This window comes from Cervus canadensis, chromosome X (genome assembly GCF_019320065.1).
Source record: "Cervus canadensis isolate Bull #8, Minnesota chromosome X, ASM1932006v1, whole genome shotgun sequence".
Taxonomy (NCBI): Eukaryota; Metazoa; Chordata; class Mammalia; order Artiodactyla; family Cervidae; genus Cervus; species Cervus canadensis.
The window spans coordinates 142,924,400-142,949,334 of record NC_057419.1 but is presented as its reverse complement, the minus strand read 5'-3'; the positions used below and the strand labels follow the sequence as shown (position 1 = coordinate 142,949,334).

Sequence of the window (24,935 nt, the reverse complement as noted above, 5' to 3'; positions counted from 1 at the left end):
ATGCAAATGTGTTCATGTTCTACATGCTTCTATTACCCTTTTTGGGGTAATAGTTCTATCTTTAAAGGGAATCCTACAGGACTTCCCTGGAGGTCCAGTGGTTAAGAATTCGCCTGCCAGTGCAGGGGACACAGGTTAGATCCCTGGACCAGGAGGATCCCACATGCCGCAGAGAGACTAAGCCCATGCGCCCCAACTACTGAAGCCTGTGTGCACCCTAGAGCCCATGTTCTGCAAGGAGAAGCCATCACAATGAAAAGCCTGCACACCACAACTAGAAAGTAAGTACCACTTGCTACAACTAGAGTAAGCCTGTGCAGCAACAAAGACCCAGTGCAGCCAAAAAAAGGCTGCAATCAAATTACCTGTAACAAATATCTATTACCTTTATGATGAGACAAGTAATATCAAACCATCAGTACCAAACTAGCAGCAGAGCCCAGACACATTTTTTGTCTGCACCAGCGTTCTCTAAGAAATACCTTGGTATTGGCTGCCAGGAAAACAGCATGTTCTGTCGAGACGGCATCACTTGGATAGAAAATCGTGCAGTTTGGAATGGCTCGGAACATGGCTAGGTCCTCTAGGGCCATCTGGGAGGGGCCATCTTCACCTGAGAAAGCAAAATCATAGCCCAACAAAGAAACCCCAGTAGGAGCCTGCCCTCCACTGGATGAGCGACTGTGCTGCCTGCCATGGGAGCCACCATCCCAGCAGTAGCCACAGACACTGCAAGCAACACAGCAGAAGCCACTTCTTGGCCTCAAGCCTTGCCAGCATCTGGCACTCAGTGTGACTGGTACTGCTGCCCTAGGTGACCCGCACTCTCTTCCAAGTACCATGTCTCTTCCCGTGTCCTCTTCTCTGAAGAGGGTCCCTCCAGACTCTGTTGTTTCTTCTCTGTGCTTTTAACCTTTTCCATCAAGAGACGAATGTTTTCAGACTCAAGTGGTCTCTCATTTCTCATGGCCTTCAAAGTAGCTGAGCATTATAGAACATACCTTCGGGGTGCCCTGGGGGTACTGTTGGAACTCATGGACTTCATGTAACCCAATGTACACCAGGGTGTCCAAGCTCTTCCAGCTAGGAAGGGGACTGCCACCGTGGACACTGCCTGTCCTGGGACCGTTGTCTCTCCAAAGAACTTCAGTTCCTCTGGGTTGGACTTAGAACCACTTTTCCACTTGGCTGACTTTAAAACTAACTTTGCACCCAGCCCCAGGAGAGGCCCCTGTGCAGGCCCTCCTCTCTCCTCTTTTCCCTTGAATCTGGCCCACAGAGAGTCTCCTTTGCCACTCAAGCTCTCCCTGGAAGTCCCTGGGACAACACCCAGATGTGCAGTTCCAGCCCTCCCCTCCAGCCTTCTGACAACAAGGGTCAGCTGTCAGTCACATCTACCTTGATGACCTGCCCTGCCACAGGCATGTCAGGTGCCCCATCTTTCTAGAGTCCCCATTGCTATCCTCCACAAACACAACTCCCAGATGTTTCCTAGGCAAGAAACCACTGGGCACTGGCGTTTTGCTTCTCATGCAGTTTGGGACTTCTCCTCCTGTCAGCAATGTTGACGTCTTTCCACAGGCTCTTGCAAGTCTGTTCCATTTTCTATCCAGTGCTAATGCACACCTCCATCCTCCTCCTGGCTCCCCCATTTCCCATCCACAGTTAATGCCCTGATGTTGGGCGCCTTGAGGCTTCCCATTCTATCCAACCAGGCTGCTTATCCCAGCAGGGCCCTGGCAGGCTGTTTGTCCCAACTCAGACTAAGGTGACCAAACAGCAGGAAAGACTTCTGTGATGCCAGAGTGGCCTAATCACTACTAGTATGTGACTTGACACAGAAGAGGCACTCAGGATAAGTATTTCTCAATGACTGAAACAATGGGCACTTTACAGTAATACCAGGAGATCAGCTAAAATGTTACCCAGTTTCTGGAACTTCTAAAACACAATATGGCCTTTTTCAAAAAACAGGTTACAAATAATCAAACTAATATCATGGAACTCTATATTGGGCAGTTCAACTGCTCACATGCTGATCTTTCTCTGTAAAGGAGGAGGGCAATTAAGATGATGGCATTGAGAACTCATACCTATGGACACCCCACAGTGGGACCCAATAAGATTGATGTTGGTTTGCGAGATGGCTCCTGTCCGGATCTGATCAAATGCTCGGGTCAAAAAGGCAGCGAGGGTGCAAGCAAAAGCCACGGTGCGACCACGGGTGACACATCCCAGTGCCACGCTCACCTGCATCACAAAGAAGGTGAATCAGAACACTCTTGGAGCCCACTTCCCCTCCTGTTTCCCAGTGTAGAGTGTATGCTTCTCAGGATCACCTATCCTTTGTGCCCCCTCACCTCGCCACACCCCTCCTCCAGCCACATGGGAAAACCCCAAACCTGGCAAATTCACCATGTCCCCTGAACACTGCCAGAAACGAGAGGAACTTAAGTGCTGGACCCATTCCTTCAAATCCAAGCTGGGGAACCTCGGGACGCTCAAGGCCACCCTGCAGTCCTTGTGGCTCTCATTCCCACTCTCCTTGTCCCCTGCCTCTGTCCCCTCTCCCCACCCTGCTGAATCTCATCCTTCTCCTACTTTCTCAAGGGCCTCTCTGACCATGCAGTTGTCCCCTCCCCTCCCGTGTCACCTCAGTTTCTCCCTCACTTTCCCCTTGTCCTCCTGCTCCAGATCCTGCACTTCATCCATGTTCTCCTTCACAGGAAAACCTTGCATGCTCCCTCATTTCCCACTTTCTGCACATTCTCCTTCATCTAGGCTGCCATCCCCATGAGGGACCTGGAACCTGCCAAATGCAAGAAGTCACCTGAGTTCCTCTGCATCGCATCTGACCTCTGAGGAGCATCTAGCACTAGGGAACGCCTGCCTCACTGGATGTTGCTGCTCCCTCCCTGACTGGATCTGCCAGGTGGTGCACCTGGACTAAGTCCTGGGGTTGAGTGCCACACTCCTCCTGATCTGCCTTCTTCACAGGGAACCAGCATGGGGTCCCATGGTGTCATTCTGATCTGCATGATGCTAAGGTCTCCTCTGTCTCTCTATTGCTCACCTCTCCTGCAAAGCCAGGCTCACACACCCTGGTGGCCTTTAAACTAGAAGATGAGTATCTCGGAGGTAAACAAAGACCTTCCAAAGGGCGCATGGCTATGGCTGGTCTCAACATCAAGATCCTTGACTCCCACATCTGCCTGCTAGGGAAAGGGCCCAGGGCATCCTTCCCACTGTCTCCCTGATAATCGCCTCTCAGCAACTAACTGCCAAAAGGTATACTCTCGCCCACCTCGGGTTGTTCCTTCAGTGGGGCAACATCCTGGAATCTAAGAGCTCCAGAAACAGAAAGAATAATTTGAAATAATCACAGCAGCCTTGAGAAACTACAAAGCTCAAAAGACTGGAAATCCTTCTGTAAGTCGCCCACCTCGGGTTGTTCCTTCAGTGGGGCAACATCCTGGAATCTAAGAGCTCCAGAAACAGAAAGAATAATTTGAAATAATCACAGCAGCCTTGAGAAACTACAAAGCTCAAAAGACTGGAAATCCTTCTGTAAGTCAGGGGTTTTCAAATTCTTTTAACAAAACTGAAAGAGAACCTAAGTGAAGTGTCAATCCTTTACAAGTAATTTTCCACAAACAATTGGACATGAAAGATCACTGTGATTTTTGGCTTATAACTGGGACAGGATTCAAATGAACTGAATGACGCTGCTGCAACAAAATTCTCACTCTTCCCAGCACCATATTTTCTTGAATAAGGTTTTCTGGCACTTACATCATTTAAATACAAATAGATTTTGTTCTGAATCTTGTCTTATTCTAGCTCTAAGTGTACTTAACTACTGCTACACAAGCTAAAAATTATAGCCATAGCTCAATCCAGAAGAAAAAAATGGTAATGTTCCAAGGCCTGTGGATGTAGGAAACAAATTTTAAAAACCATCAATGTATATGCATAGTTTATTGCAGAATTATCAGTAAAAGGCTTCCATGAATAAGAAGTAGAATGGAAGTAAGAATTCAGGTAGGAAAACATTTAATTTCTGACAGAGAGAGCCTTTGTGTAACTGGATGATTTAAGTATTCGAGTGTCACAAATTATAATATATGGGAAGTTACATCCTTGGCATCAGTTAAATCTAGATGCCAAGGATATATTTAGATGTGAACTTAAAAAATTTAATGAAAAATTTAGATGTTAACTTAAAGCTTAGATTTACTTAGAAAAAGACATTCAGCGGTTTGAAAAGCAAACATATTTGGAGATAAATGATCTATCCCCTCTGACCTACCTGGCATCCCTATCCCCAGTCTAAGAGGTAGTCTAACCCCTCAGGGCTCAAGGAGAGCTCCTGTGTCCCCAAAACCCATTCCTGCCCCAGTCTTGTCTGTCTCCCAGGTGCTCTGGCCTATGCCCTAGTGCCAGCCTTGGTTCCACCTGGTCATCTACTCTGCATGAGTCTGCATCTCCCCAACCCCACAGCCACTGTCCTGATCCAAGCTGTCATCTCCTGCCACTCCCCTACTTCCCTCAGCAAGCTCTTCTCCACACCAGAGTCTTGGGCCCTTCCTTCTGCTCCCTGAACAGCTCCAAGCTGGGCATGCAGCAGAGCTAGCTGGGCGCTCTGCTGGGAATGCTGTCCCTGGATCTGCATGTGACGGACTCCTTGTCGCTGAAGTCTCAGTTTAAATGTCACCTCTTCTGAGAGCTTGCTCCTGATTGGCCCTAGTCATGCTCTCCCCGTAGCCACCAGTTTTATCTGGCAGCACAGAACACTACTCACTTGCTGGCTGCTTCTTTACTAGGTTTTTTTTTTTTTTTTCAGTTGCTGGTTGAAAGAATCAATGCATAGGGAAGCAAACTTTTGAGGCTCAACTCAGAAAAATATGAGTTGTATTTTTTTCCATTCAAAATGGAAATAAGTTAAGGAGACCCACTGAAAAATGCTCATATCCTTACAATTGAAATGACCTGGTTTACTGAACTGAGGGGCTTAGATTCCAACACTGATAGGGCCAGGGAAGCACCGTGAACCAAGGAGCAGGCCAGCAGGAGGCAGGGACATGGAGAGATGGCTGTGCATGCCCATCTAAACAGGGCCCCTGCTTGACTCTAGCCAACTGGTGGCAGGAAGGAGGGACTGTTGTTCCAGTGTTGCCAGATCTTCCCATTCTTTAAGAAAAATCCAGAAATCTGGATTCCATATAAAAATTTCCTGACTTTAAAAAGCTGGCAACTAATTTAAAATATTTGTAAATACTATTTGTTCCAAACAAAATATCTCTGGTCATGTGAGGCCTACTGGCCCATAGATTTCTGGCCAGTGCTGTTTCTGGCCTCTGTGATGTGAGGGTAAAAAAATGTGTGCGTCCTCTGCACTGGTGCAGAACTTTAGAAGTCAAGGCATTTACTTGCACGAACACTGAAATATCTAGGCTATATCAGGCCCCAGGGTGGAGAGACAAACCACAATCCCTTGAGGTTCTGCACCTACTGGCCACAGCCAGGCAATCCTACAACATCCTAGGGGCCACCTAGAGCTACTAGGGAGCTGGGCATTCTTCAGACTTGGAGCCCTGAGGTCAGATGGCTGCAGCCCGCAGACTTTCTGGAGAGTGTGTGGGGCCGTCTAACCATGCCTGTCCCAGCAATCCTGGAAGCCAACCCTCACATTCTACCTGACTGCTCTCTACTTGTTTCCCCTGAGACTTTTCCCCTCCACTTCCTTTGCTTTTATAAGTGGAAAGAAAAACCGTAAGGGGGGCAGGCCTCCTCAAGTGGGTAGCCATTTGTCAATGAGATGACTCAAAGTGATGTTCCTAGCACACATACCATGTTTTGCTCAGCAATAAAACACTCGATGAAGCGCTCAGGGTGTTCTCTCTTGAATATGTCAGAAAAGGTGGAGTTCTTGGTATCACCATCCAGCACAATAACTCTGTCATTTGCATGGCCCAGCTTGGCCAGAGCCAAACCACATGCTTTCCGAGTAGCTACCTGAAAATCAACAGGAGAATTTCTTAGAATGCATTTAGAAGGCAGGTGAAATTTGGTAGAATTATGAATTGTCAAGCTCCTTAATGAAGAAAGCAAATTTGTAATTCACCAATAATCTCCCTTGGGGTAATAAAAAAGGACTGCTGAGACTTCCCTGGAGGTCAAGTGGTTAAAACTCTGCACTCCCAATGCAGGGGGCACAGGTTCAAGCCCTGATCAGGGAACTAAGATCCCACATGCCATACATGTGACCAAAAGGGAAAAAACAAAGACAGGATTGCTAGCCAATCTTACATCCATACTTCTCTCACTTGAGTATCAATTTCCCAAAAATAAATTTATTCTTGTCTCATTCTTATAGTTGATTAAAAACTTAAATTCCCCAACATGCAAATGCCTCTGTGACTTATTTTTATTATAAAGCTGGTAACAGGGGCTTCCCTGGTGGTCCAGTGATTGAGAATCCACCCTGCAATGCAGGGGACACTGGTTCAACCCCTGCTCCCGGGAGATCCCACAGCTGTGCAGCAACTGAGCCCATGCACCACAACTACTGAAGTCCATGTGTCCAAGAGCCCATGCTCTGCAACTAGAGAAGTCACGGTGTGAGAAGTTGCACAACACAACTAGAGAGTAGCCCCTGCACTCCACAACTAGAGAAAGGCCATGTGTAACGAAGATACAGCACAGACAAAAATAAATATTTTTTAAAAATGATAATACTGTAAATATTAAAATGGAGAACTTTGGAATCATGATACAAATAAAAAATAATTCCATTAGCATACTGTTTGAGACTGGACTGAACCCATGGATTAATCTGGGGGAGAACTGACATCTTTACTATATTTTTTCTATTAAAAAACCCCCAGATTTGGTATTCCCTCAAAGAGTTAAGCACAGAATTACAATTATGACCCAGCAACTCTACTCCTAGGTAATTACCCAAGAGAAAAATACAAATACACAAAAAGCTGTACACTCATGTTCATTGCAGCATTATTCACAATAGCCAAAAGGTAGAAATAACCCAAATATGCAGCAACAGATGAATAGATAAATAGCAGCTTCAAAAAGTTTGCATATTATATGATCTCATCTATATGAAATGTCTGGAACAGGCAAATTCACAGACACAGAAAGTAAATTAGCAGTTACTAGGGGCTGGGTGGGAATGGAGAGTAATGTTTGTGAATATAGTGTATCTCTATGGGAAGACTGAAATGCTGTAAGATTCAGTGTGGTAATAGTTGCACAACTCTCATATGCTAAAAACCATTGGATTGTACACTTCAAATGGGTATATTGTAGAGAAAATTTTACCTCAATAAAGCTGTTATTAACAAAAATAAGGTTTGCCTCTTCATTTATCTATCTTTGTTCATTCATTTAAATACTCTAAAAAATATTTTTTAAAACAGGCAATTCACATAGATGAGTACAAAAGTCAAGTTATGAAAGCATATTGAATGAAGAGGCCATCTTCCTCCTGCTCTCCCAGTTCATCTCCCCAGAGGTAAGGGAAATGATAGGGTTGTGAAGTATTCTTTTGACAGCATGTGAGCTTTTAAAGCTATAGTTTCATAAGTACCTTAATATAGACCATATACATTTATTTTTAGTTATTTTATTTTTTATTGCTACTGTAAAAAGGAATAATCTCTCAATTAATATGAGAAAACAATCAATCCTTATATATTAGTTTTGCTACAAGCTCTCTTTCTGGACTCTTATTTCTAACGTATTTTCTTATTTCTTTTCTTACTCATTCTTATTTCGATTCTCTTTTGAGTTTTCCAGACATACAACTCTACCACCTGCAAATAGGCTTGCCTTCTCATTGTCAGGAGGGAGTCTTATTTTGAACGACCACAATTTCTCCTCTCTTAATATTGGTGAATGATTTGCATTACTAATTTGAATTTCACTGATTCCAATACTTCTTTTAAGGCACTAAAGAAGTTGAGACTGGTGAATGTCTTATTTCAGTTCCATTAGTTCAGTTCAGTCACTCAGTCCTGTCCAACTCTTTGCAAATGTCTTATTTAGAATTTTTAAATCAATATTCCTAAGTGAGGCTGGCCTGTAGTTTCTTCCTTTGGGCTAGCTTTATAACATTTTGGCTTCATAAATGACCTTCTCCATATTCAAGAAGATTTGAAATAGCAGAGGAATTAATCTATCCCTTGAAGGTTAAAATTAAAGTCACTCTTGTAACTAACTGAGCCTGGCACTTTGGAGGTATAACTCCTAGACAGTTTTCTCAAATTTTCCTAATGGCTGTTATCTCCTTAAGTGTTTTTAACAATTTTTATTTTTGGCCACACTGTGCAGCATGCAGCATCTTGGTTCCCTGACTAGGAATCAAATCCACGCTCCCTGCATTGGGAGCGTGGTCTTAACCACTGGATCACCAGGGAAGTCCCTGACCTACTTAGGCATTTTGTGTATTTTTACTTAACTTTGGTATTTTATGTATTCCTTAAGACGGTCCATTTTTTAAATAGGTTTTCATACCAATTAGCATAGTTTTCTCAAAATTCTCTGAATATTCTCTCGATTTGTGGTAATCTTCTCTAGTGACTAATTTTATTCATTTATAGTTTTCATCTCTTTAAGTAGACTAGGTAACAGCTTGTCTACTGTTTAGTAATTCAGAGAGCCAACTCCTAGATTTGTGTATTAATGTGACTTCCTGTTCTTTAATTCACTAACTTTTTAATCAATTGGCCTGTGTCCTTAATTTCTATTAAAATACATGCACTTCAAATGAAAAGTTCCAATAATCTCACATACTTTCTAGACATAAACACTTCACCATAATCAATGCTGGAATCAACATTCATTCTATCCTGCATGCTTGTACAGGTATTTCTGTAGGATAAATACCTGTGAGTTGCACTTCTACTTTGAAGGGTGTGAACAGTTGGTGTTAACACATAGTACCAAAGTACCTTCTGTTAATATGTGCTTTTTATTAACAGCTTTCTTCTGCTTTTAAATTTGCTTTCTAGTTTCTCAGTCAATTCATTTATTATTAATCCATATTACCAGGCTAAGAAAACATAAGTAACACTCAAAATGTTCCCAAATAAATAAGGAAGACAAATAAGAGTCAGAAAAATTTCCTTCCTCCCAGGCTCGCCACCTTGTTTCTTTAGGTTGTGAAGAGCCTGCCTATTTTGGATCTGCTGTAATATACAAGAAGGCAGGACACAAAAATCATGATAAAAACAGAAAGGGTTTATCAGGGTTTCATGCCTAATTTGTTTCCTTTTTGAAGAACTGGCCTTCGGTGAACTGGTGCTCTTCCTTGTGTAAACCAGGGATTAAGCCCAAAAGATCAATCCAGCTAGGCCCCTGTCCTTCAAGTTGACATAGAATCATGGAGTTTCATGCACAATGGTCTGCCAAACTACAGACTGAATTTAGGAAGCAAGCAAAAGCTGCATAGCACTGGACGCAAATAAGTAGTGACTGACTGGTAAGAAAATTCAGACCTGAGTTAAGTTTGAAATCAAAGAATAAATATCAAAATAGTAAAAAGGTAAATCCATCTTTGTTGCTTATAACCTTTAACTAAATGTCACACCACCTAAGAATTGGTTCATCTGGGGAAATCAGAGTAAACAGGAGTCCTCTGTATTTAGCAAAAGCAGAGAAAAAAGTTTGCCTACCATATCACTGACTTCATAATCAGGTGGAGATGTCATTTCTATATCTGAGATGTTGATTTGAGGCGAGTCTTCAACAGGGGCTTTTGGTTCGAGACTCTTATTGGTCTCTATCTGGCTCTCAATTAGTTTGATAATTGCATCCGCTCTTTCTTTTGGCATTGGCTTTCCATGCCAATTTTCTGCATCTTCAACACCTGTAACCCAATGGATAAAAGACATTTATTCTGTAACTCACGAGCCCCTGTTCAGTCATCTGAAAGACATTTGGAAGGGAAAGATGTCAGCCACAGAGTAAAAACGTGGCACAAGGGGCCTGACATGGTACTGTGGTGGCAGGAGACAGCCTGGACAAAGGCTGAGAGGCTCTTAAGGGGGCCACTGGCTAACGTGCTGGTGAATGGAGGGAACGGTGAGGGAGATGAGGCTGGAGACAGGCAGGGAGGATCTTGTGGGTACAAGGAGTTTGAGTTTTGCCCAAAGCAAGATGGGAAACCCCTGAAGGGTTTGGAAGTGGGGGAGGTAACTAATCAGATCCATGTTGTAGAAAGATCACCAATGCAGGCATATGGGGACTGGCTTGAGGAAACTGAAGTGAGGGAGAGAAGACCAGGCTTGGGCAAGAGAGGTGGAGAGGAGTGAACAGACTTGAGACATACGTTAGGAGCAGAATCAATTAGAATGGATGACAGACTGGGTGTGTGTGTGGGGCGGCACATAAAGGAGAGGTGGAGACAAAGAAATACCCAGATTTCTTACAGGAGCAAATTGGGCAAGTTGTCATTTATTGAACTGGGTGTACCAGAAGACTATTTTGAGAAGTCAGAGAATAGTTTTCTTCTAAAATGTTAATATTAAGAACACAGCAGAAATCACTCCCACTGCAACTATTTATACTGGAGATGAACAACTTTAAGTGTCCACTTTGAAATCTGCAAGAAGTTATTAAGACTTTCAACCACCCTCCTCCCCTGACCCTCAGTTCCACAGCTGCCTTTCCCAGAGGGGCCACTTTACCAGCAGCCTGTGTGTCCTCCCAGGTAGCGTGGGCACAAGCCATTGCATGCATGTGCATACATTCCTGTTTAAGTATCTGCTCACACACCCTCTCTCACTCTGCATGCCCTGTGGAGATGGTTCCCTGCTGGTTCGATAACTGATGGACTATCCTCCCAGCCGCTCCCTCGTGCTCCCTCGTGCTCAAATCACTTGCTGGGCGTCTGGGTTTCCCGCCCCCAGCCCTGACCAGATCTGCTATCTACAAGCATCAAGGAGAGTGAGAGCGTCTGGCACATGTCAGAAGCGTAATCACTGTGCATGAAGTCAGCCGTCTGTCTGCTCAGCGAGCCTCAGCCTCATGTGCTGTGCAGAGGCTAACAACCCTAAGCATAAAAGCAACACTTCCTTACTTGGAACGCCCCGGCCCTTGAAGGTCTTGGCAACCACAGCGGTGGGCTTGTTCTTCATTTGAGCTGCCTGCCAGAACACCTGGCACAGTGCCTCCACGTCACGGCCGTCCACCACCAAAGTATTCCACCTGTCAACAGAAGAGGCATCCAGGTTAGAAGGCGAAGGGGGAAGGAGCAGAAAGGAGGTGACATCAAGTAGGACAATTACCCAAAGGCTTCACAGCGCTTCTGATAGACATCTATGGAGTACTCGAGAGGCAAAGTGGTGCTGTGGGTCAGGCGATTCACATCAAAGATGGCCACAAGATTGTCCAGACTGTAGTGGGATGCAAAGGCCAGGGCCTCCCAGACGGAGCCTTCTGAGGACTCGCCATCTCCCACGAGGCAGAACACCCGGTAGCTGGGGCAAGTCAAGAGAGGTTATGACCCTGCCTGTGGCTCCTCTGAGCCACTCGAACAAGTACATTTCACAAAGAGAAACAAGAGGAAGAGAATGAAGCACGTGCTTCGGATCAGCAGGTTCCTATGAGACAGTTTTCCTTGTCAAAGCTGCCCAAACTCAACAGCTGAGGAATCGCAGCTTTAAAAGCTTGGGCCTCATGAGATGGGCTGCACCTTTGGCTAGTTTTCTCATTTTAGCTGCAAACGCTATTTCTAGGTTCTTTCACTTCTCTGGGTCCAAGAAACAAGAGGGGATGGAGAGAAGGCCCTTAAACACCCAAACATTCACATATACAGTTTCTTGGTAAGCTCTTTAAAGCACAACTACCTTCTATTTCTGATCTTACAAACTTATTTACAATAACCATAACAATCAAAACATTCTACTTCAGGAGCATTTGTTGTTGTAAATATTAAACTCCTCCACAGCAGAAACATGAAATGTTTATACCAATAAAATATAATGCAGACCCCGGGCTGTAAATGGACTTTTAAAAAAGTGATTAACCACACAACAGGGACTAATAGAGGCAAAAAGGAGAGATGAAAAAAGTCAATAGTCTTATGGGAAATGGAGCAGGGCAACTGCCCCAGCAGTGGAGAAAGCACACCATGGAATGTATGTTCTAGTCCCACGGTTCCCCAGGGCACCTGAGTCTGTGGCCCCTCAGTCCCAGGTTCCAGCCCAGGTAGCCCCTCTGGAAGCACTTTATTGTGCTTTCTCCACTGCTGGGGCAGAAAAATGCTGTAAGTGAAATTTTTAAAGAGCGACTTAGCACACAACAGGGACACCCCATTTTGCTGCTCCTATATCAGCAGCACCCAGACACACACCCTTATAATAAAGGCATGAAATTGCCTGTCTTTTGGAAGGTGGAATCATTCCAAAAAGAGACCTTTGATTATTAACATACAGGGGTCCCAAATGGAAAGGCGAACACACCATCTGTTCACTCTATAGTGAAGCTCACTGAAAGATGGGAAACAGGAAGATATCTATCTTGGTAAAGACTTGAATCCTAACAAACTAGTTTCTATACTGCAGGAAGCACTTAGAACCCAACCAGAGATGCCGTAACAGTTTCCTGAAATACGATTTCTTTTTATTGCTTGAATACTTGGTGACTTGAACTTTTAAATCACTGTATTCCCAAACTAATAAAGAATAAACAAAGCCAAAGTGCCAGGGGTGGGGTAATTGGAGAATTAAATGGTTTCTGAGTAAGTGTCTTACCTGGCCTTGTCAAAGTACTTGCCAGTATACGCCATCCCACATGCAGCCCCCAGTCCTTGCCCCAGCCATCCAGTTGCCACATCAACAAATGAGAGTCTCTGTAGGAGAAGGGACCAAAAGAACCTAGGTTAGGTGCACCTGCAGGGTGCACCAACTTCCTAGGATCAGGCACCAGACAAAGGTTACTCTTCACAGCAGCCCCTCCCACCCTGCAAGGGAATTAACTCTTCCCCACACCCACACGCTCTCCAAGTCTCAGATCAACATTAAAAAGACAAGGAAGTCACATGGAATCTATGCAGCTGGTGAGGGCGACTGCAGATTTGACAACATAGAAGAGGGCAACTTCTCCACATGGCAGCCTAAGCAGAGCCCAAAAGCAAACCAAAAAAAAAAAAAAAAATCTAAGCATGAGCCTTGCCATTTTCACAAGGCCTTTTATCTAGCCATATACAAACCAGATGTTCAATGTTTTTGAAGAACATGGGCTCTTAAACAGGAATCAGACACACTGAAGACTTCCATTCCCCTGGTTTGTAAAACTCAAGTCAACTGAGATTTGGGAAGGGGTTATGTAAAAGGTCATGCTAGAAATAAATCCCTTTCCACCACCACTCCATTGTTCCCCCCCCCACCCTGCTTGTAGGCACAGGCTGTCACTGTCCCATGGAGAGAAGGTGGTGTCAAAGGTCTGCTGCACTGAGGCCCCACTCCCAAACTTCTAAAGAGACACCAAACTTGGTCAATGCTTCCACTGCTACCATCTCAGCCTGTCCACAAACCTCTCTCTGTCACTGCAGTGGCCTCCCCGCTTCCCTCCAGTCAATTCTCAACACAGCCACCAGGCGGAGCATGTTAAAACCTAAGCCTCAATCGCTGTGGAGAACTGTCCAAGGTCTTGCCATCTAACGTCAATGGGGGTTCTTGCGGTGACCCCCATCACCTCTCACTCTCTCCCCCACTGCCCCGGGTGCCTGGTGTCCTGGCTGTCTTCTGAATGCACCGGGCACACACCTGACTCAGGGCTTCAGCACTTGTGCCTTCCTCTTCCCCCAGAGTGCCCGGTGCTTATGCCTAAGAAGGGGCACAGCTCACTCCTTTCAACTCTCAGCTCAAATGTCGACACCAAGACCTTTCTGGATCATCTCTTTCACCTAGTACTTCCTGCCCCTCCAGTTCCTTTGGATTTAGGATTCTTGGCCCCTCTGGCATGCTAGCTATTTCTGGGTTTGTTTCTTCTCTGTCCCCTCCCTCCATTCAGATGTCAGCTTCATTCAAGCAGACTGGTTAGTGTTGTCACTACAGGATGGCTGAATGGTACTTGTGAGTTCTTGGATCCCTCTCCTGTCTTGATCCACCCTATGGTTCTGTTCCTCCTGGGGCTCCTGACCTTCCTCCATGTGCTTCGTGCCCTCACTCTTTTTCTGTTTTGCATCTCTAGCTCTGACAACTGTCCCACTGAAATCCCTCCTGACAACCTTTCTAACTTTGTCTTCGTCCCCACAGCTCCTACTTTACTCCTGTAACAAGCTCTGATTCCCAGGTGCCTTGCTTGCCCTTGGACCAAGCCTGGGCTCTATGCTCAGACCAACTCCACTTCCCCCAGGTTTAATCCATGGGTTCCCTTTTCTTTTCCAAGAACTCCTAAGCTGTGTGGGGACACACAACTGAGGTGGTCCAAGACAAGAATAAAGATGCACTCAGTGTGCCAAGGGCACCCAGAAAAGAAAGTCTTCTCTTCTAGGTAGCATTTCTCATCTTTGTTGTGACACAAAGTACACTTCAAGAACAAGTTTACAAACAGGCTTTTTGGTTACTTCCCAGGCCTGCTTCGTTGAAGAAAACAAAAGTTTGTGAAACAAAAACTAAGGCCAGGGTGGTGGATGGAGGGATCATGAGCACCATGAGGGCTCCAAGGGAATCTGAGCACTTCATTTAGCGCCATGCCCAGACCTGAGCAGGTGGCCTCCATCTGTAGTTGTCTGCATAGACACCGGTGCCCTAGGAGCACGGATTATGAAGACCCTGGCTTCTTGGCCTCCAGCAAGTCCATTTACTCTATTCCCAACCAGATCCGAGATGGACTATGCTCCTGAGTGTTTTCTCTTTTCTAACTTTATCTGCTGCATAAATCTGACAAACACACAAATTCTGGTAGCTAACCAGTGTCCAGCCTGCGATTGCATGCCAGAAAGTCACTCTATACCTCTAAGGCTAATGACTCTGATTATATGACAGCAGCGGTTATGAGAGAATCTAGGCATTTTTTTTTTTTTTAGGCCATGCTGTCCTGCTTGCAGCTATCTCCTGGACTAGGGATCAAACCTGCACCCCTGGCAGTGGAAACACCGAATCTTAATCACTGGACTGCCAGGGAATTCCCACATCTTTCTCTTTTTATTTGGCTGCATCCCATGGCATGGGGTATCCTACTTTCCCAACTAGGGATCAAACTTGAGTCCCCTGCAGTGGAAGCACAGAGTCTCACCCACTGGACCACCAGGGAAGTCCCTCTTTCCTTTTTTAAAAAACTAGAGCTCTAGGGACTTCCCTGGTGGTCAAGTAGTTGAGACTCTATTTTTCCACTGCTGGAGGCATGGGTTCAATCCCTGATCAGGGAAGTAAGATTCTGAATGCTGCAGCCACCGCCCCCCACCCAAAACCAATAAACAAAAAACCCCAAAACCAAACTAGAGCTCTAAACAGTCATACTTTGTATATCTATAGCTATTCACTTTTTATGATGAAGGAAATATAAACTTACAGAAATGTTGTAAAAAGAACACAATGAAGTTCCCCACATTCTTTACCTAGATTTTATTAGCTATTACTAATTGCACTCATCTGCTTTCTCTCTCTTCCTCTACACACATCTTTTATTCATCCCTGGGCAAACCTCACTTGAGATTACATTTTAGACACCAAGACAAGGGTCATTAACTACAGCTCCAGGTTCTCTGCCCGTACTCTGCCTTCTCTTTACTTTCCACTGCTTAGATCTGGGGTTTCTATTTGCACATGATGTTCTACCAGTTAAGTTTTAAATACTTTGCTCAGAACACAGCAAACCTTCCGATAGCATCAAGAGAGCTGCTTGTTCTCCTAGATCGATCTTATTTTTAACATTCCTTTTCTTTCCTGTCTTCCAATGTCATGAGGTATCTGGTTACCATATCTAGCCTCATGAGAAACTCCCTACTGGTGATCTGCAGAAAAATGGAAGAGAAAGCTGACTGATAGAAGTGGGATGTACCTTAAAATCAAGCTCAATGTTGCCCTCCTCTACCAAGGCGGCCCAGGATGGGAGCAGCAAGACTCTGGGTAGGGGTGCCAGATGGGTTAAGGTGAAGTACTGAAGGAAAACAGGGGCTGCCAGTTGCTGCAAGTCATCCTTCCCACTATGCAGTTTTTGCTAGAACACCTTTTAGATCTTTATGAGTTGCCACAGTCTGAATGTTTGTGCCCCTCCTTCCAAATCTCTTATGTTGAAAATCTGAAGCTGAAGGTGATGGTATAAGGAGGTGGGGGTCTTTGGGGAGTGATTAGGTCATGAGGGCAGAACACTCAGGAGTGGGGTCAGTGCCCTTATAAAAAGGGAAACCATTTCTCCTTCCACCTCAAGATATAATGAGAAGTCCATAACTGGGAAGATGGCCCTCACAAGAACACAACCATGCCAGTGCCTTGATCTTAGACTTCTCACCTCCAGAACTGTGAGAAATAAATTTCTATTGTTTATAAGCCACCTAGTCTCTGGTGTTTTGTTATACCAACCTAAACAGATGAAGACATGAAGCAAAGAGGGAAGAACCAAAAGGATAAACAGAGGCCATCGCAGGCCTTGTTGACACATGGTGGCTTTTAAAATGAATTTAAGAACCAAGTTTCTGAGCTGCCCCTAGGTTCCTGTGCCAGCTTACCTTGGAGAGGATGAAACGGTCATTGTCTGGGTTCTCTGGGTCCGTTTGTTTATACCTCATCACGTGGAAGAACAGCACAGACATGATCTCAGCAGCACTGCTGCATGATGTGGGGTGGCTGGAAGACATGGCACAGGTCATTTCTCACAGGCAAGTGACTCACCAGGGACACACACAGTGCACAAGGAGGCCTTTCAACACATGGTCTCCTCAAACCAGAAGCAGCAGTCATTTCTTCCAGCCCCAGAAGAATCCAGTCAAGGGAAAGGGATGCTAAGCCACTCAGTGCCCCCCCCCCCAACCAAGATCACAGCTTTTAAGAATGCTTTAAGGCCCAGTAATCTCACAACTCCTCTCCCTGAAGAGAGCAAGGCCTCATAGACTAGCCTCCTTCTATCAGTGGAGCACCGGCATACTTGGAGAAGTTCACCTGGTGACTCTGTAAACATTTGAGTATTATTTCACTTGAATTCATTTGTGGTATCATTAATCAGAAATTCCACGAAGCAGAAATAAACCCACGCTTATATGGTCAACTAATTTTTGACAAGGGAGCCAAGAATACTCAATGCAGAAAGAAGGAGTCTCTTCAACAAACGGTAAGGGAAAAACTGGATATTCACATGTAAAAACATGAAACTGGACCTCTATCTTATACCACTCACAAAAATTAACTTGAAATGGATTAAGATTTCAATGTAACACTGAAAACCATAAAACTCCTAGAAGAAAACATAGGCTGTAAGCACCTTGACCTGAGTCTTGGTGAGGATTTTTTGAATCTGACACTAAAAGCAAAAGCAAAAAAAAAAAAAAACCAACAAAAACAACAACAAACATAAACCAAGTGGGACTGAGTCAAATTCTTCATGGCAAAGGAAACCATCAACAAAATGCAAAAGCAACATACTGAATAGGAGAAAAGTATTTGCAAATCACATATTTGATAAGGTGTTTATACACAAAATATATAACAAACTCACACAATTTCATAACAACAAAAAATCCTATTAAAAATGGGCAATGGATCTGATAGGCATTTTCCCAGAGAGGATAGACAGCCAAAAGGCACATGAAAAGGTACTCAATGTCACTGATCATCAGGGAAATTGCAAGTCCAAATCACAGTGAGATATCCCCTCACACCCATCAGAATGGCTATCATCAAAAAGGTGAATTAACAAATGCTAGCAAGGATGTGCAGAGAAGGCAATGGCAACCCACTCCAGTTCTCTTGCCTGGAAAATCCCATGGACAGAGGAGCCTGGTGGGCTGCAGTCCATGGGGTCGCGAAGAGTCAGACACGACTGAGCGACTTCACTTTCACTTTCACACACTGGAGAAGGAAATGGCAACCCACTCCAGTGTTCTTGCCTGGAGAATCCCAGGGACAGCTGAGCCTGGTGGGCTGCCGTCTACGGGGTCGCACAGAGTTGGACATGACTGAAGTGACTTAGCAGCACAAGGATGTGGATAAAAGGGAAGCCTGTGCACTGTCAGTGGGAATGTACACCAGAGCAGAACACCCCTATGTTCACAGCAGCATTATTTATAGTAGCCAAGCCATGGAAACAACCTAAGTGTCCACTGATAGATGAATGGGGGATTTCCCAGGTTAGGAAACTATGATCCCACATGCTGAGCCACCAAAACTAAGTAAATAAACAAAATATAGAATTTATTTTAAAAAGATGAATGAATAAAGGAGATGTGTGGTACATATATATGATATAATATAATTCACTCGTAAAAAGGAAATTCTGTCATTTGTGACAACATAGATGGACCCTGAGAATATTATTCTAACTGAAATAACTCAGAGAAAAACAAATACTGTATTATCTCTTACATGTAGACTCTAAAAACAAAACAAACAAAAAAACCACACCAAACGTCCAAACTCAGAGAAGATCATCGGATTTGTGGTTACCAGAGGTGGGGGTTGGGGGGAGCTGGAATTGGATAAAGTTGTCAAAAGCTACAAACTTCCAGATATGAGAAGTAAAACACAACTAAATGACTATAGTTAACACTGCTGTATGATATACACTTGAAAGTTGTTAAAAGAGTAGATCCTGAGTTTTCATTACAGGGAAAAAACATTTTTCTTTTCCATTATTTTAAATCTATGAGATGATGGATGGTAAATAAACTTGTGGTCATCATTTTACAATATATTTAAGTCAAATTATTATGCTAATATATTAATGCTGTGTGCTCAATTGTTTAGTTGCTAGGTCGTGTCCCACTCTGAGTGACCCCATGGACTACAGTCTGCCAGGCTCCTCTGTCCATGGGATTTCCTAGGCAAGAATAAATACTCAAGTGGATTGCTATTTCCTTCTCCAGGGATCAAACCCTCATCTCCTGCATTGGCAGGCAGATTCTTTACTGCTGAGCCACCAGGGAAGCCCCGTGTGCTCAATTACATCTCAATGAAAGTGGGAAAGAAAATTTTTTTTTTGGGGGGGGGGGAAGAAAATTTTTAAAAACCCCAATGAATAAAATGCATTCTACTACCTAAAATGAATTTTTTTTAGGAAGTAAATGGTCAGACTGAGAAGTTTCTCATGGTGGAATAACTTGAGGCCCTTATAGAATGAAGCAACCCTTGCTCTTAAAAAAGCAGCTTTCATGGGCATCCAGGCAGGCACTCTAGAGCCCTGCCATGCCCCAAAAGTCAGAAGAGTAAGATTTTAAGTGCAGCTCATGTGTATTACTAATCTCCCCTTTCAAATTTCACAATACAGAAAATGGAGAGAGAAACCTCTTGGCTTTCCAAGTATCCCCTAAGTAGATGCTCCTGTCAGAGATCTCTTGAGAAAATGTAAACCATTATTAGTTTAGAAGGTGAAGGGAGCAAAAATAAGTGTAAAAAAACCAAAAACAGAACCATGCACATCTCCATGACAGGGTGAAGTTAGAAGTCAATAATACAAGGAAAATGGTAAAGCTTACACTTCTGTGGGAATTAGGCAACACACTATTAAAATAACTTTACATGCAGTATAATCCGTAAAAATATTGAATCACTGTATTATACACCTGACATTAATATTGCAAGTCAACTATAATTCAATTTCAAAAGAAAACAAAAATCCTCCACAGTGTACTTAAATGAATAGGTCAAAGAAGAAATTGCAAGAAAAGCTGATAAACTTTTAGAGACAAATGAAATACACATTATACCAAAATTTGTGGGATGTGGCAAAAGCAGTGATGAGAGAAGTTTATAGCTGTAAATTCTTGCATTAAAAAAGAACTATCTCTGGGAATCCCCTGGCAGTGCAGTCGTTGGAACTTGGCGATTTCACTACCCTGGGCCCTGGTTCAATCCCTGGTCCGGCAACTAAGATCCTGCAAGCTGCACGGTGAGGCCGATAAATAAAATAAATTAGAAAAAAAAAAAGTCTCTCAAGGGAAAAAAGAGAACACCCAGAAAACAAACAAACAAAAACAAACCTAGGTGCACAGTGAAAGAAAGTGAGCTCGCTCAGTCCTGTCCAACTTTTTGTGACCCCATGGACTGTAGCCCGCCAGGCTCCTCTGTCCTTGGGATTTTCCAGGCAAGAATATTGGAGTGGGTGGCCATTTCCTTCTCCAGAGGATCCTCCCGACCCAGGGATCGAACCTGGGTCTCGTGCACTGCAGGCAGGCTCTTTACTGTCTGAGTCACCAGGGGAAGCCCTTAAGTTCACAACTTACTAAAAAACGCAGAACTAAACCAAAGCTACCAAAATGGAAAAAGTAATAAAATGTTAGAGCAGAAACAAATAGACTAGGAAAACAATGTAGAAAATGAACCAAAACAGAAGTTGGTTCTTTGAATAGATTAACAAAATTAACAAACCTTTAACTAGAGTAAATGAAAAAGAAAACTACTAAATGTACTAAATCAGATTTGAAATTACTAATTTCATTTCAGGAATGAAAGTAAGGCTATAACCATCAATTCTACAGCCATAAAAAGGACTATAAAGTACTGCGAACAACTGTATGGCAATAAATCATTCAACCTATAAGAAATTTCTAGAAACAAAATCGAAGAAGACTGATTCACAAAGAGAAAAATCTGAATAAATCTACAATACGGAAATTGTATCAGTAGTGGAAAAGCTCCATGACAAAGAAAAACTTTGAACTTGATGGCCTCACTGCTGAATCCTCAATTCTCTTCCAACTCTTCCAGGAAAAAAACAAAAAACAAAAAACCCTGAAGAGAACACGTTGAAACTCACTCTGGGCCAGAATCGTCCTTATACCAATACTAAAGGCAGACAAACACCTTCCAAGAAAACTAACGGCCAATATCTTTTATGAATATTGACAGAAACATCTTCGACAAAATACCAGCAGAAGCAACAGTCCCCCTTTGCTCGGATTCTTACTTCCCCATCACTTTCTTTCAAGCTTTATTTCTCCGAACTCCACCTTCTGGGTTCGAGGCCTTGGTGTCGAGGACACCTCCTCACACAAACAGCGCCAGGCCGCTCCCGCTCCCACGATAGCCGCCCGGGCCATGCGCTCCGCCCGCCGCGCCCGGACTCCTCTCCGTTAACCTGAGAGGCCGGAGGCCCCGGGCCGCCACTGTCGGCCGGCCACGGGCTCTAGAGGGGTGGCTGCCGGAGCACGTGGCGGCCAAACCCGGAGAGCGTGAAACGGGGCCTCCACAACTGAGCCCTCCCCGCCCCGCGACAGCTCCCTCAACTCTCTCCACAGGCGTCCCCTCAGGGCGAGCCACCTAACGACCCGAGCTTCGACGAGGGCGCCTTACCCAGAGCTCGAGGCGCAGGTGGCCCTGATGGAATGGATGCGCAGGCGATTGGCCATGTCCCGCAGAATCTGCAAAGTCTTCGCGTCAGGTTTGGCTTCGTCCGCCATCGCGGTGCTCGCCTCAGCGTCGGCCATAGCTGCGAACACGCCCGCGTCTGAGGAGCAAATGCAGCGGAGTGTGCTGCGTGGCGTACAAACGCGCCGCTCCCTCCGCGCGCCGCTCCCTCCGCGCGCCGCTTCCCTCCTCGTTCCGCGCGCCGCTTCCCTCCTCGTTCCGCGCGCCGCCCCTTCCCCGCGCCGCTCTGTCCGCGCGCCCTCCAATCCCACGCATTTTGAATATTTGTCATTCATATGTCGCACATTATTCGAGATAACTTGAGATTAGTCCTTTGTATCTGCCCTTGTCCTGTCAGCTCAAAGAGAGCTGCCTCAGCACCAGCACCGGAGTCTACCTTGGGGGTGGGTGATAAAAAAGATAAACTTCTGGAACTAGATGCGATGGTTGCGAGACGTGTTGACTCGAATAACGGAGGGCCTGTGCGTTCACAAGCTTTAAAAGAGTTACAGTGGTTAAGTTTGTTTTGTGCATTTTCTCACACTATGATAAAAGCCACGCTGGAATTTTCCAGTTGGCAGCTGCCCCCTTTCCAGCCCCACAGAAGCCCAACGTCGGGCGGTGGCGTGGCATGGCGGGGTGGGGGGGAGGGTGGGGAACGCGGTTCACAAAAGGTGAAGCGGTCTGAGCGTCTTGAGGCAGCAAGGCATTTCTGCACGGACCTTGTTTCTTTTTCTAGAATCTTCTGTACTTCAAACCCCGCCGAACCAACCCATCAGCAAGGCCACGGAGCTCGTCCCTGTGACTCTGAGGTGCTCTTCCGTGGTCCCCCGGTACCTTCTCTGCACCAACACACCCTTATTTCAGCCACTTAGTTCAAACCTGCTGCTCTCCCGAGAGCCCCCACAGTGGCCCTGAAGGCGGCCAGGGACCCACGTCCTTGCTGGGTTAAAGGCTTCGTGTTGTGATAATGGCGCAATGAAACCCAGAACCTCTGTGTCATTCTATTCGCAGTTATATGAGTGCGCTTTTCCCCAGGCCCCGTCAACAATGAATAATGTTCATCTTTTTAATGTCCGGCCTTCTGATGGATAAGGAAACCATTTTCAATAATTTGTTTCATGTCTGTCTGATTTGCTTCCAGTTGGACATTTTTTGTACGTTTACTGGCATTCGCAGTTCATCCTTTCTGAACTGCCTGTTACAACCATTTACTGTTTTTATGTTTGGTAAATTCTTTTTAGCTTCCTAATTTGTAGGAATTTAAAAAAATATTATGTTGATTAGTCCTTTGTCTCTTACAGGTATTGCAGATCTTTTAATCCGTTGCTTTTTAAAAATATTAATGGAGATACTTTTCTTTTTTGGCAACCCCTGATGGGTTTATGTGAGGAGGCTCAGGGAGTTGATGATGGACAGGGAAGCCTGGCATGCTGCTGCAGTCCACGGGGTTGCAAAGAGTCAGACAGGACTGAGTGACTGAAGTGAACTGAATGAGTTTATTAGGAGATATTTTATTTTTAAGGAGCAAATGTTTGAAACAAGCTGAAATGTTGCTTCTTTTTAATTTTATACTTCTTTCATTATAAGAAGGTTTATAGATTAAAAAAAAATTAATGTACATGTACAGTATGTGAATCTTTTCCTTTATGGCATTTTGGCTTGAGATTTGTTCAGAAAGATGTTCTCCACACAAAGGTTATAAAAAAATTTCCTGTTGTGTTCTTCTGATACCTTTTTAGTTTCATTTTTATGTTTAGTACTCTGTGCTGTCTCGGCTTTCTTATTATTGTTTAGTCACTAAGTCGTGTCCAGCTGTTTTTGACCCCATGAACTGCAGTATGCCAGGCTTCCCTGTTCTTCACTATGATATAGAGTCACTGATAATCACATCTTATTGCCATTCTATTTTATATTTACTCTGATATCTCATTTAATTTTGTTCCTCCTTTCCTTCTGCTTTTTGGATTAATCGAGTTCCTTTCTTTCTTCCCTTGGTTATTTGGATGTTATGTACCTGTTTCTTTTTTCCACTAGTGGCCTTGCATTTTTTTTCGCCAACCTATTCTTTTCTCAATCTTGAGTTTTCTTATTTACATTTTGTTGTTCAGTCACTCAGTTGTGTCTGACTCCTTGTGACCTTGTGGACTGCAGCATGCCAGGCCTCCCTCAGCTCAGTTCAGTTCAGTCGCTCAATCATATCTGACTCTTTGCGATCCCATAGACTGCAGCACACCAGGCCTCCCTGTCCATCACCAGCTCCCAGAGCATGCTCAAACTCATGTCCATTGAGTCAGTGATGCCATTCAACCATCTCATCCTCTGTCATCCCGTTCTCCTCCTGCCTTCAATCTCTCTGAGCATCAGGGTCTTTTTCCAGTGAGTCGGTTCTTTGCATCAGGTGGCCGAAGTATTGGAGCTTCAGCTTCAGTCCTTGAATATTCAGTCCTTGAACAAGCTTCAGTCCAATGAATATTCAGGATTGATTTCATTTAGGATTGGCTTGTTTGATCTCCTCACTGTCCAGGGGACTCTTGAGAGTCTTCTCCAACACCACAGTTCAAAAGCATCAATTCTTTGGTGCTCAGCTTTCTTTATGATCCAACTCTCACATCCATGCATGACTGCTGGAAAAACCATAGCTTTGACTGTATGGACCTTTGTCAGAAAAGTGATGTCTCTGTCTAGGTTAGTCATACCTTTTCTTACAAAGAGCAAGCATCTTTTAATTTCATGGCTACAGTTACCATCTGCAGTGATTTTGGAGCCCCCCAAAATAAAGTCTGTCACTGTTTCCATTGTTTCCCCATCTATTTGCCATGCAGTGATGGGACAAGATGCCATGATCTTAATTTTTGGAATGTTGAGTTTTAAGCCAGCTTTTTCACTCTCCTCTTTGAGTTTCATCAAGAGGCTCTTTAGTTCAACTTACCTTTCTGCCATTAGGGTGGTGTCGTCTGCATATCTCAGGTTATAGATATTTCTCCCAGCAATCTTGATTCCAGCCTGTGATTCATCCAGTGTGGCATTTTACATGATGTACTCTGCATATAAGTTAAATAAGCAAGGTGACAATATACAGCCTTGAAATACTCCTTTCCAAATTTTGAACCAGTCTGTTGTTCCATGTCCCGTTCTGTTACTTTTTGACCTGCATATAGGTGTCTCAGGAAGTAGGTAAGGTGGTCTGGTATTCCCACCTCTTTAAGAATTTTCCACAGTTTATTGTGATCCACACAGTCAGAGGCTTTAGTGTAGTCAATGAATTAAATAATTTTTATTGGTGTATAGTTGCTTTACAATGTTGTGTTAGGTTCTGCTGTACAGTGAAGTGAACCAGCTACAGGTATAATTATATCCTCTCTTTTTTTGGATTTCCTTCCAATTTAGGTCACCTCAATTTTAATTTTTATT

The 24,935-nt window shown here is 44.3% G+C and overlaps 1 protein-coding gene across 2 annotated transcripts in view; it reads right to left on the bottom strand.

Moving 5' to 3' along the window:
* Nucleotides 1-21,845, bottom strand: part of TKTL1 (transketolase like 1) — a 28,383-nt gene extending 6,538 nt beyond the window's left edge. Inside the window, exons 1-10 of one of the 2 annotated variants that reach the window (XM_043458593.1) lie at nt 21,827-21,845; nt 21,468-21,621; nt 16,694-16,811; nt 12,774-12,871; nt 11,307-11,498; nt 11,099-11,226; nt 9,693-9,886; nt 5,851-6,015; nt 2,094-2,250; nt 483-613 (exon numbers count right to left, since the gene is read on the bottom strand). In XM_043458593.1, the coding sequence (XP_043314528.1) occupies nt 483-613; nt 2,094-2,250; nt 5,851-6,015; nt 9,693-9,886; nt 11,099-11,226; nt 11,307-11,498; nt 12,774-12,871; nt 16,694-16,811; nt 21,468-21,601 (1,317 nt within the window). In that variant the 5' untranslated portion in view covers nt 21,602-21,621; nt 21,827-21,845. Of the gene's footprint in view, nt 1-482; nt 614-2,093; nt 2,251-5,850; nt 6,016-9,692; nt 9,887-11,098; nt 11,227-11,306; nt 11,499-12,773; nt 12,872-16,693; nt 16,812-21,467; nt 21,704-21,826 lie in introns of those variants that run through there. The other variant, XM_043458591.1, reaches the window with a different exon arrangement.
* Between the last annotated feature and the right edge of the window lie 3,090 nt (nt 21,846-24,935).